General features: G+C 43.6%; 2 protein-coding genes across 2 annotated transcripts in view; one reads left to right on the top strand and one right to left on the bottom strand.

Annotated features, from left to right (window-relative positions):
- The window catches only part of NCAPD3 (non-SMC condensin II complex subunit D3), a 57,428-nt gene extending 44,580 nt beyond the window's left edge, over window positions 1-12,848 (top strand). The window contains exons 14-24 of the mRNA XM_019634321.1: window positions 1,515-1,652; window positions 1,933-2,066; window positions 2,309-2,508; window positions 4,745-4,855; window positions 5,599-5,766; window positions 6,467-6,633; window positions 6,881-7,020; window positions 7,995-8,072; window positions 11,936-12,010; window positions 12,090-12,150; window positions 12,235-12,848. Of these exons, the coding sequence (XP_019489866.1) occupies window positions 1,515-1,652; window positions 1,933-2,066; window positions 2,309-2,508; window positions 4,745-4,855; window positions 5,599-5,766; window positions 6,467-6,633; window positions 6,881-7,020; window positions 7,995-8,072; window positions 11,936-12,010; window positions 12,090-12,150; window positions 12,235-12,343 (1,381 nt within the window). The 3' untranslated portion in view covers window positions 12,344-12,848. The remainder of the gene's footprint in view (window positions 1-1,514; window positions 1,653-1,932; window positions 2,067-2,308; window positions 2,509-4,744; window positions 4,856-5,598; window positions 5,767-6,466; window positions 6,634-6,880; window positions 7,021-7,994; window positions 8,073-11,935; window positions 12,011-12,089; window positions 12,151-12,234) is intronic.
- Window positions 12,849-14,084: 1,236 nt separating this feature from the next.
- The window catches only part of JAM3 (junctional adhesion molecule 3), a gene marked incomplete at its 5' end in the record, with an annotated part of 18,258 nt that continues 14,782 nt past the window's right edge, over window positions 14,085-17,560 (bottom strand). The window contains 3 exon segments of the mRNA XM_019634320.1: window positions 14,085-16,758; window positions 17,110-17,164; window positions 17,262-17,391. Coding sequence (XP_019489865.1) covers window positions 16,723-16,758; window positions 17,110-17,164; window positions 17,262-17,391 — 221 coding nt within the window.

The raw sequence follows: 17,560 nt of genomic DNA, 5'->3' as shown, positions 1-17,560 counted from the left end.
CCCAGCTCCAGGTTGAGCTGTTGTTCAGCATCTTAGCTGTGGAGGGCAGTGTCACTGGCCCTCATGTGGGATCCTAACCGGGGCCCTCTGGCGTCCCAAGCCAGTTCTTAACCATTGCGCCACTTGGCCGGCCCAGTAACCCTTATTTAAAAAGAACTTCATCTGATGCTGTGACCTCCTTTGCCTTTCTAATCTGGGTTACTGAAAAACACAGTTTGTGTAGAATATACTGACGACTCAGATCAGGCAGATTCTTCTAGGTGGCCTTAAGTGAATTTCTCCTGAGGGAATTCCTTTAGTATATAGAGTTTATTTGTTTTGTTTTCGTAATTATGTCAGGATGCTCCCTTATTTCCTAGGTTAATAGTCAAAGTGTCACTATTTGCTGTTGGATTTTTATCAAGGCTGCTTTCAGCATCATGATTTCTGAGCTACCTTCTGACCTTTAATTGACTGATGTATGTTGCTGTGAATACAAACTGATTTGAATATTTATTAGCCTCAGGGGAAACAATAGGGGAAGGCACACCTCCTGCCAGTCCTAATGTATTCCTAAGGCAGGAATAAAATATTTGGCCTGTCCTTGTCACTACTCCTCTCCAGGTGAAAGTTGAATGGTGCTCCTAGGTAGGTAGAAATTGCGTTTATCTCTGAGAGGAAATGAAAACATTGGTGTGGGCAGTTGAATGGATCAAAGCCAGCCCTGAACCACCTTAGGTTGACCCCTGACCAAAAACCAGTGCCTTGGTGTTCTCTCGAGAACTCGCTGTCCTGGTGAAACAGAAGCTGTCAGGGAGCCTGAAGTTGACCAGCCTGGCATTTGTCAGTGCTCATTTGCCTTGGAAAGCCATTAGATTTTGCCCTTCAGGTTGGGGTGGTGCTAGTGATGTCTGTGTCCCACAGTGTAGGTGCATGTTAGACGCCTCTTCCAGGTTTGGGGCATAGGACAAAGGAGCATGCGCAGGGCTGGCTGAGGAGCCCAGAGCTCGGTGCAAGTCAGTTGCTGTCTGTGGGCGGTACTTCCCTGATGACCCAAACTGTGAAGCTCTGGTCATTAATCCCAATTCTTGAAACAGTTCCAGTTACTAAAACGGGATTTTGTTCATTGTTGTCGGCAAACTTCACATTGGGGGTAGGAGGGAGAGGGTGAAATCCAAGTGTTCATTTTCAGTTGGTCTTTATCACTACCTCTGCTCGAAGAAGCTGTTTGGGGTGGGTTGGTTGTTTTCCTTCATTTGAAGTGTAGCTGAATAATGACACCTTGTTAGAATTTTGAAAGGACACCTGGTAGAGATAGCCTTCACACTGATTTCGGATTCAAAAAGGAGGATGTTTAGCAAGGACAGATAAAAGAAGCTAAATTCGGATCTTGCTTTTGGTGTGAATGAAGCTGTTTATTGTGATAGATTTAGTATGCCTTACTCTAATTGACAGTTTCCCTCTGTATTGCAGAGTTGTTGGTATAATTTTTATTGGCTCTCTGCAGATAGCCAATAGGTCTCCTTCTTTTGCAGTTTTGGGGAGTTTTGCCTGGCTCACCTGTTACTGAAGAGAAATCCTGTCATGTTCTTCCAGCACTTCATTGAGTGTATTTTCCACTTCAATAACTACGAGAAGCATGAGAAGTATAACAAGTTTCCCCAGTCAGAGAGGTCAGTGAGGCTCCCGGGAGAGCTGGGTGAGCAGTGGGAGATGGTCAGCTGCTTTGTACGGTGGTCAGGCCCAGACCCCAACCCACATATTCCTTGTGGGGTTGTTACTTCTCTCGGCAGGGCCATGCAAGGAAATTCACTCATACCAGGAGTGCTAAGGGGAAAATGCCTTTGATGAGCATGGTAGACTGCCTTTAGGATGCTGGGAAATGCTACTAAAATTAAAGTCCTTTTCACCCTAGCCCATGTGATGTGGTAAAATTGTCCTGTTTCGCCATAGAGAGAAGCGGCTCTTTTCACTGAAGGGAAAGACAAACAAGGAGAAGCGAATGAAAATCTACAAGTTTCTTCTAGAGCACTTCACAGATGACCAGCGATTCAATATGACTTCCAAAATCTGCCTTAGTATTTTGGGTAAGCCTGTTGTGTGTGGGATCAAATGTGTATTTAAAACTGAAATGTTGTGTTGCTAATAGTCCAGCAGATCTGGAACAAATGGGACCCTCGTCCTACAGGAAGCCCCCTTTTTGGACGTCAGCTGTGCCCATGTAGACCCCTTGCAGCCCAGACAGGCCCTCCTAGCTCTGTGAGGGATACCTCCCTAGCTGGGAGGCCAGACTGTTTTTCAGAAACCGATCTTTTGTACTCTTTCTCAGCGTGCTTCGCCGACGGCATCCTGCCCCTGGATATGGAAGCCAGTGAGTTACTCTCAGATACCTTTGAGGTCCTCAGCTCAAAGGAAATCAAACTTTTGGCAATGAGATCGAAACCAGATAAGGACCTCCTTATGGAAGAAGATGACATGGCCCTGGCAAATGTAGTCATGCAGGAAGCTCAGAAAAAGCTCCTCTCACAAGTGAGTGTGTTATCCTCTAAGTAGGCCCGGTCACACCACTAAATACTGGTGGTCTAGCTGAAATCCCGATTTCATTCTTACCAGTGACTTTCAATCACCCAGGTGGTAGTTACTCTCCATGTCTGTTTCCAGCTCAACTTCTCTCATGAGCCTGAACCAGTCCCACTTGCCTGCCTGGTTGTGCCACAGGCATCTCAAACTTTCTCTGTCAAAACCAAATTACTCATCCCTTCTTCCTTCTGTTTGTTGCTCTCTTCTCCCACAGTCTTCTATTGTGGAGAAGGGAGCCTAGCGCTCCCCAAGTCTCGAGTCCGGCATGCCAGGCACACGTTGCCTTTGGCCAGCGAGTGTGGAGATTGGAATTGGAATGACTTGAGTGGACAGGCCCCAGGCTCTTATAGCTAGCCTGGGCTGCTAATTCATATTTCCCATCTGAGCCCTGAAGGCTTTTGAACCCAAAGAAATAGACTGATCACATTCCACATTCACATCTTATCTTACAAACCCATCTCTCTCACATTTTTACTGGTTATGTGTTCATGTAAGCCTGTGCCATTTCTGGCAATTTCCTCAGCACCCTTTCTGTCTCCAGTTTCTTTCTGTTCCAGTCTGAGCATCACCTTGCTGCCAGAGCAATCTTTCTTAAGTACAAATTTAATCATTTTGTTCCCCTGCTTAAAATAGACGAGAGGCAGATTGACTGCAGACAGGCAGGCAGCAGGGAACTTTTGGGGCGATGGATTGTAGGTGACGGCCTAGATTGTGGTGTTGGTTACTCAGTATATACTTGTGTCAACTCACTGAACTGTTGATTTAACATGGGCAAATTTTATCATATATAAGTTGTACCTCTAATGATATCTTTAATAAATAGGCTGGTGGCTTCCACTCATCTTCTGAGTAAAATCCTGATTCTTCTTCAAGGCATACAGAACTCTTGTGTGTGTTGTGCCGCCCCCACCCCATCCCTTCTCTGCCTGCTCCCCGCTCTAAGCTCTCCATTCCAGACTGCTGTTCTTCCCTCAGATGGGAGGTGTCTCTAGTGCCTCTGTGCCTTTGCATGCTGCTGCTTCTGTCTGCAGTGTCTGCTCTCACCCTGTCCCCTTCTTTCTGCAACCTAATTCCTCCGCATCCTAAGTGTCATCTTTTCAAAGAAGCCTTCCCTGATTTATACTATTTACCCCTTCCTTCCTATGCATTCCTCCTCCATAACTTCCTTAATACACTGCCACTTGTCACAGCGTGCTACACATCATAACAGAGACTGCTAGTCTGGTCTAGAAGTAACTTGAAGGCAAGAATTCTTGGTATCCTTTCTGTATCCCCTGAGGTTGGCTTTGTGTCTGGTACAGAGAAGGTGTTTGGTAATAATACTTGCTGAGTAAATGCATTTAAGTCACTTTTTAAGACTATCCCTATATGTACCATCTACTTAGCCTCGTATTTATTAAATTGTTTATTTTACCTGTTGCCCTCCTATTTCAGAAACTCTGATAAGACATTTTAGAAATGAGTGGTTTACAAGCAAGGAAAATATACGCATGACTACATGAGAAGAAAAAATACTTTTCAGATTCAGCATGATAAATCATAACATGTGTGCTACTATAATGGATTGGTTTTAATTCTAAGAGATTTACTGCAAAACATTTGTGGTTAGTGATCATTCATGATAAAGAATATGAAAGCTTGGCCAAGTCAGGGACTCTGTAAATAGATTAGCACTTTCCTAAATGTATATACAGTTACACACAAGAGAAGGGGGGGCGGGAAATACAAAACTTGACTACCTTTATGCTTAGCCATTTTCGACCGTTGTCATTTCACCTGTAGGAATTAAAAATGTCTCTTGGGTAGCCAGAATTGAACTCATTTTCATTTCAAATAGAGGATGTTGAATGAAGGGACTGTATGTGTCGTGATGGGTTTGTTTGAAAGTTTGGAGCTTTTTGTCAAGTTATCCAATGTATCGTTACTTTCTTTTTTTTGTTTAGAAAATAAGAATAGTTATTTATTTGTGTCCTACTTTGCAAAGGTTTCCTAGTGTTTTGAGGTAATGCTTATAAAGTCTCCAGGACAAAGATGATGTGTCCTATTCAATTCCCAGGACCATAATCAAAAACCAAAAGTAAATTTATATAGTGACAAGATCTGCTAGACAAAAGAGCTAGTTCAAGGTGAAGTCTTTGTCTTTCAGACCTTTATGCATCTAAAACATGCCTTTGTGTTACTACAGGTTCAGAAGAGGAATTTCATAGAAAACATTATTCCAATTATCATCTCCCTGAAGACTGTGCTAGAGAAGAATAAGATCCCAGCTTTGCGGGAACTCATGAACTATCTCAGGGTAAAAGATGACCTTGTACTTTGTGGTTGGTGTCTCCCCGCTCCGCAATTCATTACTCAGGATCTTCTGGCCATTATGATGGTGTACTTAATCGGTGAATGACTAGAACTCAGAATGCCTCAAAACCAGTGTTACACTTTTCTAGAACTAGACCAGCCAGACAGACCTTTGATTTTTGAGGAGAAGACAGAGAGTTTGACCATAGGTTCCACAGAAGCTGGTCCTTGCTTTTTTTCGTGCAGCTGAGTTTCTGAAGTGCTAAGCATGTGTGTCCTTCATGCCAATTAGATTCCATTTTAAAGACTTTCTCAACCGGAGTCAAGAGCAAAGTCATCATCTAAATTTATTCTAGTGAGGGGAAAAAAGTGAATATTAGTCATCATGTTTAATTTGGGGATAATGACCTTTAACACAACCTCTGATTTGTAAGTCAGGACATAACTGCCCTATAGCAGTATACCTTGGGGAACACCTATCAGAGGCCAGGCTGTTGTCACCGATGGGGTCCTACACCGTGAAAAGCCTCAATCTAGGCAGCCAGGGTATGGATACTTGCAGTGCAGACATAAGGCCTCAGACCTTTGTGGCAAAACCTTTCAATCAGAAATAAATGCAACAGGTTTTTCCTTTCTCTATTTATACTATGCTATTTTCTTCCTCAAAAATGCTAAGGATTTTTAAATAAGGAGAGCTTATTTATTTATTCAAGAAAACATTAAAGGATGCCTCTGGGTCTGTTTTAGGAGGTCATGCAGGATTACCGGGATGAAATCAAGGATTTCTTTGCAGTTGACAAACAGCTGGCATCAGAACTAGAGTATGACATGAAGAAGTACAACGAACAGCTGGCCCAGGAGCAAGAGCTGGCGAAACAAGCAGATGTGAACAGGGAGGCGGCAGGTGCCGCGCAGGTAGATGAGCAGCCCCCTACGTCTGACCCTCCTCTCCAGGCTCTTCTCCACTGTACACGGAAGCAGGGGCTGGTCTGACTTAGACCTTCAGCATTGCCGCTTGCGGGCCACTGCGTTTGTTACGTGGTTTGTTACACGGGATACGCAGGGAGATGGATCACGGAGGCTTCCCTTCCCTGAAGGCCACGTCACTTGAACTTGTCTGGAAAGCCACTGGAATATTAGTTGGGGGAAATGTGTGAATGCCCAGAAAGCAAGCTGGCAGCGGGGTTCTCTGATCTTTGATTACAGTGATCGGTAGATAACCCTGTCTCCCTAGGCTGCCTAGTTTGTTTGCGCTCCTTCTCCCAGCACGCCCCTCTTGAGAACTTAACGGTTACTTGGGGGCATTTCTAGGTGAGCGGCTGCTCATGTTCAGAGAAGCGTGCTCAGGTCTGTGAGACATCCAGACAGATCTGCCGCCTTGAAAAATGATGAGGACAAACTCACTTTCTCCTTTTTCTCTTTAACACCACAACATCTCTCTGTGGCAGTCTGCCAACAGTACTGTTTCTGAAGAGAAAATTCTACTTGCCCATGTAAAGCCAGGATGACATGGCTTTAAAATGGATGGCTTATGGACTTTCTCATAGCATATAAAGATTCTTCTTTTCTCTTAAGTGTTAGAAGGTAATTACTCTTTATTTATCTTCTCTGACAGGTTGCTCCAAGTTTAGAAATATTGCCAGCTCCTGCGGGTCAAGAAAATGCCTCTGTACCCCATGCCGCAAGCCAGCCCTCAATATCCATGTCAAGCACTAACCAGGCACCTCCTTTGCCTCTTTCACTTGAAACTGGGCCGTTGAAGAGGTTAATACCCAAAGCCAGGTACGGAGCCCACAGAATCAGTCACAGGCTGGCTCCCTGTCACCATATCCTCCGAGGCATGTTTGCCATGCCCCAAGAGATGTTTTCAATACGAGTGTTACCGTGTTTTCACTGATACCTCACTCCGGGCTCTTCCCTTTCAGATTTGAAATGAGTGTGAATGAGGGATTCATTTGAAAGAAAATGGGGAGTGGCATCTGTGTTTTTACTCTTGCTTTCTGCATGTCTGGTATGTTCCCCTTCCCAGGTCCATGTCCCTGAGTACCATTGCAATCCTAAACTCTGTCAAGAAAGCTGTGGAGTCGAACAGCAGGAGTCGGAATCGGAGCATAGGAGTGTTGCCCTTCACTTTAAATTCTGAAAGCTTGGGCAAAACGCACAATCATGGTAAGTCTTACAGCTTAAGTCTTTCTTCCAGAAGGCTCAGAACTACTCGGTTTTCCGTCTCAGACATAGTGAGTTTGCAGATTGAAACACAGTACAAGCCTTCTCATTCCTTTTAAAACGGTTTCATTTTATTATCTTTAAAACAAATAACTTTGATTAGGGACTTAGTATTATAGATAATAAAACAGTGCATATTTATGATAAAAGATTTGGAAAGGTCCGTGAAATAGAAAACTCACCCATAGGAGTAAGATGTTTATTCTTCTAGTCTTTCTACTCCTCACACACGTGTGCTTGGTTTTATTTATAAAATTGTGATCTTAGCGTGCGCTGTTTTATAACCTGCTTCCCTACACATAATTCTAATAATATGTAGTAGAAAGTTTTCCATGGATTTTTCTTTCAAAACTTTTCTCCCAATGGCTGTGCAGCATTGTGTCTTATGGAAGTGCCCCACTTTTTTATTACTACCCTATTTTTGGAAATGTAGGTGTGTGTTTCAGTTTTTGAAATAATGTCACAATAAACATCCTTGTACATATATCCTTATACCTGTGTAATCGTTAGGATTAATTCCTAGCACCCAGAGGCCATGAATATTTTTAAAACTTTTGATGTCAAACTGCCCTCTATAATTCACTCTACATATTCCTGCTAATGTCACATGGGTGTCCATTTTCCTACTTACAAACACTGGTTTTATAATTTTCCATTTTCTTTGCTAAGCTTTATAGGCTAAAAATACTATAGTTATAATTTTAATTTCCATTTCTTTCAATCCTAGTGAGAATGGACATTGTTTCTCATATTTATGATTTTTTTTTTTGTATCTTCCTTAGTTAACCTCTGTAAGATCACTTTAGGATATTAACTTTGTTTTATATCTTGCGAATATTTTTTCTCATTTGGTTGTTTTGCTGTTTGATATTGTTTTGGAAATTTTGGACAGATAAAACTTTCCTGTTTTATCCTAGCATCTTCATACAGCTTGGAGCAAGAGTCCAGTGGAGCCATTGACCATGTAACTAAACGAGCAGTCAGTACTCCTGAGAGTAAGTAGCTCATGTGAGTGAGCCGGCTTCTCACTCTCCCCTGTGGTCACTGTGTGTCTGCTGGACTTGCAGTAAAACTCCCTCTATTGCAAGAAAGTCCTTTTACTGGATGAAGGCTCTCCTGAGGCTCAACAGCGTCGTAGGGCGTTATGGCCATCAGACTAAATGTTTTGGAATGATTATAACAACTTGACTGAGCACAAGCTAAACATTCAGCATTCTTCCAAGTGCTTTTACATGTGTTACCTCAGTTACACCGCGCGCAGCCCTGGGAGGTATCCTCACTTGACAGACGATGAAGCGGAAGCGCAGAGCCCTGAAGTAACTTCTCTAGGCAGCGCCATTCTTGCCATTCTGGAGCCAACATTTCACCACTCCTGCCTGACTCCCCAGGTTACTTGATTTGCTCAGCCAGCCTTGCTTTTTAGCTCTCCGATGTCAGCACTAGGGGCCTGCACCTTGTTTGCCACCGAGTTCAGCTCTGGAGCAAACAGACTTGAGATTCAGTGGCAGCTCGAGGATTCCACCGCCAGCTGTGCTGACAGCGTATGTCTTCTCACTCCCATTGGGCGGATTTTTCTAACGTCCTATTCTTTTATTTCAAAAGAGAGGTGTGGTGTATTTTCCCCCGTTATTTTATAGCTTCTTCTTGTCTCAAAACCGATAAAAACCATTATTTTGAGAAAATTGACAGTGTGAAGAAATTCTCGTCCAAAATCTGTAGTGTAGTTTGCACGTGTCTCCACTTGCCTCCTGCCTGGTCTCGTGCCACCTTCTGCCTTACTCTGCACCCCAGCCATGGGTGGTCCCCTCTGAGTACCCGCACAAGCCCCACTCTCTTCTGCCGCTGGCTGTCGTGTGACATGTCCTCATCCTAGAACACCCCCTTCCTAGTGACCACCTCTGCACCCTTTAAGCTGTTTTATGCCTCACTGTATCCACCAGACCCACCACAGTGTCGGGAGCATGATAGATGTGAACAGAAGTTTGTTAAATGGCAGAGCTGGGACTTAAACTCAGGTTTTTTTATTCCAATTCCTGTGTACCTTTCTACAGCCTTATTCCACTCACAGTGCTAATCTTGGGCATTATTATAAGATGAGAATAGTGCTAAGATGTTCTTTATGATAATGGAGCAGCAAAGCATCAATCCATTCATTCAGTCGTGCATTCAGTCAATACAAAGTCACTGGGCACCTGCTGTGCTCTAGCTACATGCTTGGCAGTCCGACTACCTGTGAGGCTGTGGTATCTTAGAATATTTACCAGGTTATAGGTAATTTTCATCCAAGTTCACCTTTTAAGAGAGGTTAACGTCTGAACACAACTCCTCCCCCACCTCTCCTCAGATGACAGCTGAACCATGACAGCTTTTTGTCATTAAAAGAAGTGGGTAATTTTGGGTTCGTGTATATTGAACAGGTGTAATGTAATATATGTAAAAAACTCAACCTGTTTCACACAGAAGAGTTTTCTGCATGTTCTGTGTTCCTGGCTCAGGGGCACCAAGTGCTTCTGTTTGGCAGTTAGGTACCATGTGCTGCAGAAACGGGGAGGACGAATCTCATTTTAGCTTTGCCCATCCCCATGAGGCCCTGATTTCAGTCTTCGGTTGGTTTCCTGGCAGCATGTATTCCTCAGCAGTGAAGCCTGACATGCTGCATTAATGCTGCTTGAATTTGTACATGTGGAGCCATTTTTGCACTGAAAGTAAGACTCTCAGGTGTCCCCAGATCAATGGAGCACTTTTTCTTTCTCTGTGCTCTTGAATGTAAAATTCCTGGGGAATCTCTTCTTCTTCTGAACCAGGAAGAAAGGCTTGAAGAAGGGTCTCCTATTAGCTCTCTTTTCTGGGAGAATTATTAGAGAATTTTTAAAAACTCAGTTCTTTTTTCTCTGTGGTTTATACATACAAATTCTATTGACAACTCTAAGGTGGGGTGACTATCAGGAGGTGGTCTCAGCTCTACGAAACCCAACAGGAAAAATGCTACCCGGCTCCACAGTTCTGGCACAGCAGTGGTACTCAGCATTAACAAAGTGGTTTTGCTAAATGGAAATGAATAATTTTCAGAGCTAGATTTTAACAAAATCTGTAGGGAGTTTAGCAAGCCCCTCTCACTGCTGTAACTCAGGCAGCAAAAATGCTTCTGCCTTTAATTGTAAGCGCCTACAAAGTGTATGGGGGATCTAAGTGCTACTGCCTTGGTGCTTTTGTGAAGGTTGGAGACTTATTACCTGGATGTGCACAGGCTTCCAAACAGGAAAAGGAATGTGAATGGAAGGAAGGGGATTTCAACTAATACAAGGAGAGACCTCCCAGTAATGGGAATAAGCAGAACTGAGCTATTTGGATGGCAGTGCTGAAGATACAGTTCTCAATCATTGTCTATTAACATAGCTTGAGTAGCTCAGGCACGTAGCACTGCAGATTCATTGGTGGATTTTAATTCATTCACTAGAAAGATCTATTCAGTACCCTAAGGTTCCAGTGTAGGGGAGAAAGGGAAGAACAATGCAGCTTACTTCCCAAGTATCTTTGCAGAAGGGACAACAGGCTCTGACAGGACAGCCAGCACCCAGCCATGGAGCCTGTGCTCTGTTCAGACAAATGTCATAGCGGCTCGTGCAAAATGACACAGTACACAAAGGAGGAACAGGTCACTGGGAGAGGCGTTGCCTCCCAGGTCTCAGGAGTGCTATGCTATAGTTGGCTCAGGAAGAACACTCCAGGAACAAGGAGCTGCCTGTGTAGACCCAGGTGTGACAGACCAGGGCCTGCTTGAAGAACCATGATAATCGGATTGCCCTGGGGCCAGCTCACACAGAGGCTGTTGCCCAGCTCAGACGGGCAGGATTTGGGGCCCTCCTCTAAACACTGAGCCATCAAGATACTAAAGCAGGGCCGTGACCTTACCAGAATTTTAAACAAATTTACCTAACTGACATAGCGGATAATAGCTAATAAATTACAATAGTGGCTAACATTTCTTCAGCACCTACCTTGTACCAAGTATTGTGTTAAGGATTTTACATAAATGATCTCATTTAATCCTGACAACTCCCCTGGGGTCGGTACATTTGTATCCCATTTTGGAGGTAAAGAAACTTGAGGTTCTTAGAGTAGTTCCCAAGCTAGTAAGAAAGAGCCAGAATTCAAACCCAGAGTCGGATTCAGAGTCTGTCCCTACACTGTGCTCTCCTGCCTTCTAAGGGAGATCTGGAAATGGGAGACCACTGTGCTAGATCAAGGGTGAGATGAGGGAAGACTGTCACAGTGAGACAGGAGAGGAGGTGGATAGTAGGGAGAGCAGCGATGGGACTCAGTACTGATTAGGTGTGGAGAAGGAGCTAGTAATGGCTGGCATGCCCAGCTTGGCTAGAGCACTGGTTGGGGATGTAGAAGGAACATGTTGAGCGGAGGGAGTGAATTGGTGAAGCATCTTCAGGGAATTCAGGTGCAATAGGAAAAGTAGGAGAGAAGTCTGAGCTGGAGTTGGGGGTCACTGATAGATAGGCAGTGACTGAAGACATGGGGTGGGTGAGAAGCCAGAGACAGTGAGCAGTGGGTGCTCAGGTGCCAGCAAAGCAGTCTAAGATGGGGAGTGTCCAGAGAAAGGAAGTCAGGAGACCATGGACATGAAGGAAGGACTGAGCCTTCAACATGGTCAAGTCGTACAAGAAGGTCAAATAAATTGCAGCCTGACTTAGAGGGCTTCTAAATTTGACAGTCACTCTGGTACTGATGTAAGAGACTGAATGAAACCATAGCAGGAACTCCATAACACCTTACTCAGCTGACATTATTTGATGTTTGTTTCTTACCGACTTTTCATTAACCATGCTGTTTCCCCTTTATCCAGAGACCATCAGCGATGTCACGTTTGAAGCAGGAGTCAGCTACATAGGCACGCCACGCACTCCTTTGGCAGTCAAAGGCAAGTCCCTTCCTGTCAGATACTTCAGCTTCTCTGGAGTTCTGGGAAATCTAAATTTGTTTGTTTGACTCCCTTTCAGAGAAAGTTGAACCCCAGAGTCAAGGAAATGACATTTTATGTTTATCATTGCCGGATAAACCGTAAGTTTACCAAGAGTTCCTTTTGAGGTGGTTTTTGTTAGTTTTTTCTTAGTTCCAGATTGACTCTATCTTTTCTTTCCCTAGGCCTCCACAGCCTCAGCAGTGGAATGTGAAGTCTCCGGCCAGAAATAAAGACAACCCAGCCCCCAGTAGGAGGTCGCTCCGAAAGGCGCCCCTGAAAACAGCCAACTAAAACAGCGCATTCTAGTGTCAGAGAAGCAGGAGCTTGGAAGGACCCTTTTCTGCATGTGAAGGGCAGACGTATGGCTTCCCTCACAACCCTAAGAATACTGTCACTATGTAATACCAGAGCTTGTCCCTATGATTCCAACACTCTTTAATTGTTCATCTGTGTAGCTGGCCAGTCTTTTCTTTTTATGAAGTATGTGGTCAAAAATTATAAAATAATAGGGAAAGGTCTTAGCTATTTATTATAACTTTACTCCATTTGAAAGTATCAAGTCCATCTGTTCTGATAAGCTATATTCTGGTCCTTGAGGAACACAACACATCAGCTTTCTTTTATATAAATCCAGCCTCTGTTAGCTGATATGAATTCCTTACAGTAGAGTTTCCCATTATCTAATGACAAGATTTCAATTGTAATATTTTTTCTATTCTTATTTATGAATTGCAGATTTTTTAAAAAAGTGTATGGCTTTCTAAAATGGAATAATAAAGGTTAAGCATAAATACAGCCCTCTAGTATTGGATAGAATTTTTCTATTTTTAGAACAGGGCTTTTATTGGTCATTTTAATTTACATAAAGTGTTCAAACATAATAAAACCAAATCTTCCCTGTTAGATAAAAAAAAAATGACTGTCTTTAAGGTTTAGTTTGTCCCACTGCCTTAGTCCCTAGACAGCTGTCTGCCTCCTAACAACAGACGTACCTTTTAGTGTAGAAATAGTCCTGTTTACGAAAACCTGCTTTGTGTCCCTTACTCCAAGTGGCACTAATGCCGATTTGTGTTATCATCTCCTAAGGACAGTTCCCACAAGGGGAGATGACTTTAGTTTCCTCTGGCAGCACCATTCGGTAACCTTCAAACATGTATGTCTGCTTTGTCCAAGAATGACCAGAAAGAAATTCAGCTGGGCCTTTTCCTGGGGGCCCACTGGGCTGGGAAGCATGGCCACCGCCCCACCATGGCGTGTGCTCAGTCTAGAGCCCATAGAAGGGCTGGAAGCAGGGCCTGACCGGAAGCTGCTCTCCAGGCACCGGTTCAGCCAAAGACAGTGAGGGCAGAGATGGTCCTCATGTTAAGCAGGAGATTTTACCAAAAGTAGAAACCATTTATATACCAAAGTAGGGGAAGGGCAACCACAGAACTAAAGGAAGATGAGCTGAAACCATGCAAACTGTCACACAGAATGAAAAGTACAGGGTTACTGTGTCTGTTTTTAATAAAAACATGGTAATTGGCTTGCAGGGGTGGAATGTCACTGTGATCCACCCCACAGCTCTCCCATATGTGAACTATGACGTGTGGATAAGTCATTGGTGGAGGGAGTCACAGCTGCTTGCTGCTGAGTCAACACCGTATTTCCCCATGTATAAGACGCACCCTTTTTCAAAAAACTGGATACGTCTTATATAGTGGTTGTAGTTTTTGTTTGGGTTTTTTTTAACTTGCATTTCCCGCAAGTGATGAGGAGTTGTATGAATTTTATGATGAATAAAACTGCAGTTCAGTAACTTCATGTAATTTTTTTTTCAAATTTCAGGCCCCAAAATTAAGGTGCGTCTTACATGGGAGCGTTTTATACCTGGGGAAATACGGTATCTCCAATTCATGTAGACAGTGATGGCAATCTCTCTTTAAACCTGGGACTACACTATTTTAAGTGTATTTACCTAATAAAATTCTAGAAAGAAGAGGTAAAGCCAACATGAGGGCAAATAAGAAAGAAACAATGAGGCAAAGTTGATTTTTTTTTTTAAGCTTTTATGGAGGTTTAACCAATACAACTTACAGGTGTGTTAGTACAAGTCTAACATCTATGTACAGCAACAGCCACACCAAAGGCCACAACAACCTTGTAGAGGCCGTGAGTCTTTAGTCACATTCACATCTGAAAAAACATGAATGTTCCTTTTCTGTCTACATTTTTACAGTAAAGGCAACTACTTCCCAGACTCCACATTTCACTTCTCTCTCCTCTGTGAGACCTGGTTCACGTGGCACTAGGGTAGGAGGTTTTAGGGCATAAGGAGGAGGCAGTAAGGCCACCCTATCACTGACAACCAAGATGGAGGCTAGAGTTGATTCTCCAACAATTAGAGAAGGAGGAAGCTATCCCTTTCTACCAAGAGGAGGTGAAGATGGAAGGATAGTCTGAATTCTAAGCATTCAAGACACAAATGCAAAGATAGGTACCATTAAACAATTAGAAAGAGCTGCCAACTGCCTCTGCCAAGTAGCCTGTGGCAAAGTGTTTCACCTAACTTTAAAAAGAAAAGTCAACATAAGTCTCAAGTATTTAATTTAAAAAAACCTCAAAGTATAAAAAAAGTAAGACACTGAAAGTTTAATCCCAAGATGACTACATTCTTCTATATAAAAACCATCCTCTAAGCACACAATGGAATCGGAGGCATTCCTCTGAGAAGCTCTGCTTCAAACCGCTTCATATCATGAGTTAACACAGCAATGCATCTGAGGCTAAGAACGTCTGCTCTTGAAGAACAAAGGCTTTTGAATGTTTCTAATGTCCCCCACAAAGTGAGCCGTGTCTTGGGGTAGATAAAAACTCTAAAATCAAAATGGGAACACTGCCTTTGATTGGGCACCTTCCTCTCACCATCAGGCTTTCGCCCCGGCTGCACCCCCTGATCGTCTCCAAAGGGCTGGCCCGGCTGCCGCCACGTACGGTTTACTGGGAAGTGAGAACCTGCGGTGTCTCGTTGCTTTCTCTGTGCCAAAGAGGAATGGTGGAATTCATTTCCTTTAAAAAAGATCACGGTTGACAGATTTGATTTCAAACCGGCCTTTGGCCCTGGACAGTCTTATGAACTACACGAATAAGTAAAATGAACCGAAAAACCCAATAGCAATAGCTGCTTTGTTTCAGGAGCCATCGGCAATCAGTAAGAGCTGTGTCCCAGTGGTGCCACATGGAGAAGACCCACCTTTCCTGAAGTATGCACCTTACAACTGTCCTAGGCTGAGCCAAGTGCCTGTGGCACATGAGCATATTAAAGCTAATGGCACAAAGCCAGAGCATTAAAGGTTGAAAGGGACATGCTGGCTAGCCTTAGAAGTTAGTGGCCAGTACCCACTTGGACGGGCATATGACTCAACCCTGGAGTTGACTAACATGGTTTGCACACATATGTCTAAAAGCTTCTGGGTGGTCTTTGGGCATAGGTAGTTTTCGTAATCGAAGGAAGAGGTAGTTCAAGGCTAACCTAACAGTTTATGTTTCTTTTGGAGAGATGCAAACAGATTTTGACATTACTCAACTGGAATTTTTATAGGTTTCCTAAGCAACAATGGTCTGATGTATAGAGGGCGTAAGTTCTCTTGTGAAAAATGCTACAAACGTGGAAAAAGGAATGTTCCAGTAAGCCTTGATAGGATTCCTTCGGATAAGATACTTTTAATTATTGACATTTTCCAATTTAACACGAGTAGCTTGGAACACCTACCTTAAGTTGAACTTTTTGTAAAAAATAGGTTATTTAACATTGTATGACAACATATTTACAGTTTAAATAGAAATTTTCTTTTCAATAATCAAAATACATCTTTAGCAAAAATTTAGAATGTAAAATTTTATAAAATAAACACCCATAGAAAAGCAGAATGTTATTTTAGTACCATTTTGGATTTAGCCTAAGATGGAGGTTTTCCTTAAATACTGAAACCCTCCATGGACAAGCAGGGTTCCTACAGGCAAGAAAGAAGGCCCCTTTCAACAAGCAATTGACCTGGATTTTGCCTGTTTTTATAAAATGCTGATCCAAAAAGATTCTCCAAGATGGTTACTATAACACTGATCGACAATGCCTTTAAAAAGAAATGGGGCAGGGCTGTCTGTGGACCACTGTGAGACAAAGTCATTGCATTAAAAGCCTCTGTTCTGGAGTCTCAGTGATTCAAACTTTGCAGCTGCAGGGTTTCACGCTGGGATTCACATTACCAAGCCCTACACTGCTGGCGTGACACAGCTACCTCGTCACCCCTCAAGTGGGGCTCACCCTGGCTGATGACAGCAAGTGGCAAATCAACTGGCTTCCCAGGGCCACAGTGCCCACCTCAGCAGAGTCTGTGAGCAAGAGCTTCCAAATCCTCCCACCAATCAGGTAGGAGGCCAGGCCCAAGACTAGAATCCACCTCCGGGAACCCACTCAATTTCTTTCTCTTGTGATGACTGTGTGCATCTTGAGGAAAATTCTTTTATTCACGTGGCTTGTTAAAAAGTAAGAAGTAGCGGTCAACTTTGGCCAAAACAAAAAGCTTTTGCACAGGTGTCTAGCTCTGTCCAAGTTCACTTCGCTCCAGGTTGCTCTCGATAGAAATTTCCAGTAGAGGTATTGCATGTGCTCTCGGCCACACCGTCAGATTTCAGATCACAAATGAGGACTTGTGTCTGAAGTCGCCCTGCAAGGCCAACACAAAAGTGAGAACTCAGCCATCCTCTACCAATCAAGGGGACAGTGGGCAAGGGAAAATGGTGGTCAGGTCGAAGGCACCACTTCCCCAAAGAAGAAACTGGCAAAACAGCCAATTAATCATTCTTAACAAGTAACATCAAGAGCTTGCAACTGTAAATGCATGACATGTACGTGTCATTGTGAAGGGCTACAGAGCTCGGGGGCTGCAATATAATGGGGAAAACTTTTTCCTATGGGACCCACTTGGTCTCCAAGGAGGAATGTCATCTTCCCTGCTGGAAACACCTTGACTTCTAGGTTTCCTAAGTGATGTCTGCTGTTTACCCTCACTCCATACCTCCTCATCTGTCCTGATATAGTTAACTCCATCTGGCTTCCCTGGATTCTTGTAACTGAAATAGAAGAAGAGAGTAGTCCCATGAGTACTGGTGATCATATTAATGCCAACGTGAACTTCCCCCCGCCCCCCCATACTTAAGACAGGCTCACCTTTCCCCATTCTGCTTATTGCTGATGAAGTAACCACGTCTGTATGCACAGCAGATGCCCACTGTTATTAGGACCAGTACAGCAAGGACAACCAGAACCCCACCAACAATTCCGCCGATGTTCAGGTCATCTGGATGAAAGGGGGTTTCAGGCAGGAGATGATACACACCATCTGTTCTTACAGAAGACCCTTTGCCCCTGCCTCTGTCCTTGCATTTCCCCCCGCTGCCCCTCATGCCAGAAGAACGAAGTGAGAACACATAACCTTCTCTCCTAGAACAAATAGGACACAGTAACCC

Source organism: Hipposideros armiger, unplaced genomic scaffold (assembly GCF_001890085.2).
Source record: "Hipposideros armiger isolate ML-2016 unplaced genomic scaffold, ASM189008v1 scaffold_1584, whole genome shotgun sequence".
In the NCBI taxonomy this organism is placed as follows: Eukaryota; Metazoa; Chordata; class Mammalia; order Chiroptera; family Hipposideridae; genus Hipposideros; species Hipposideros armiger.
Note: the sequence above shows the minus strand (reverse complement) of the source record. Positions and strands in the feature narration are given on the sequence as shown.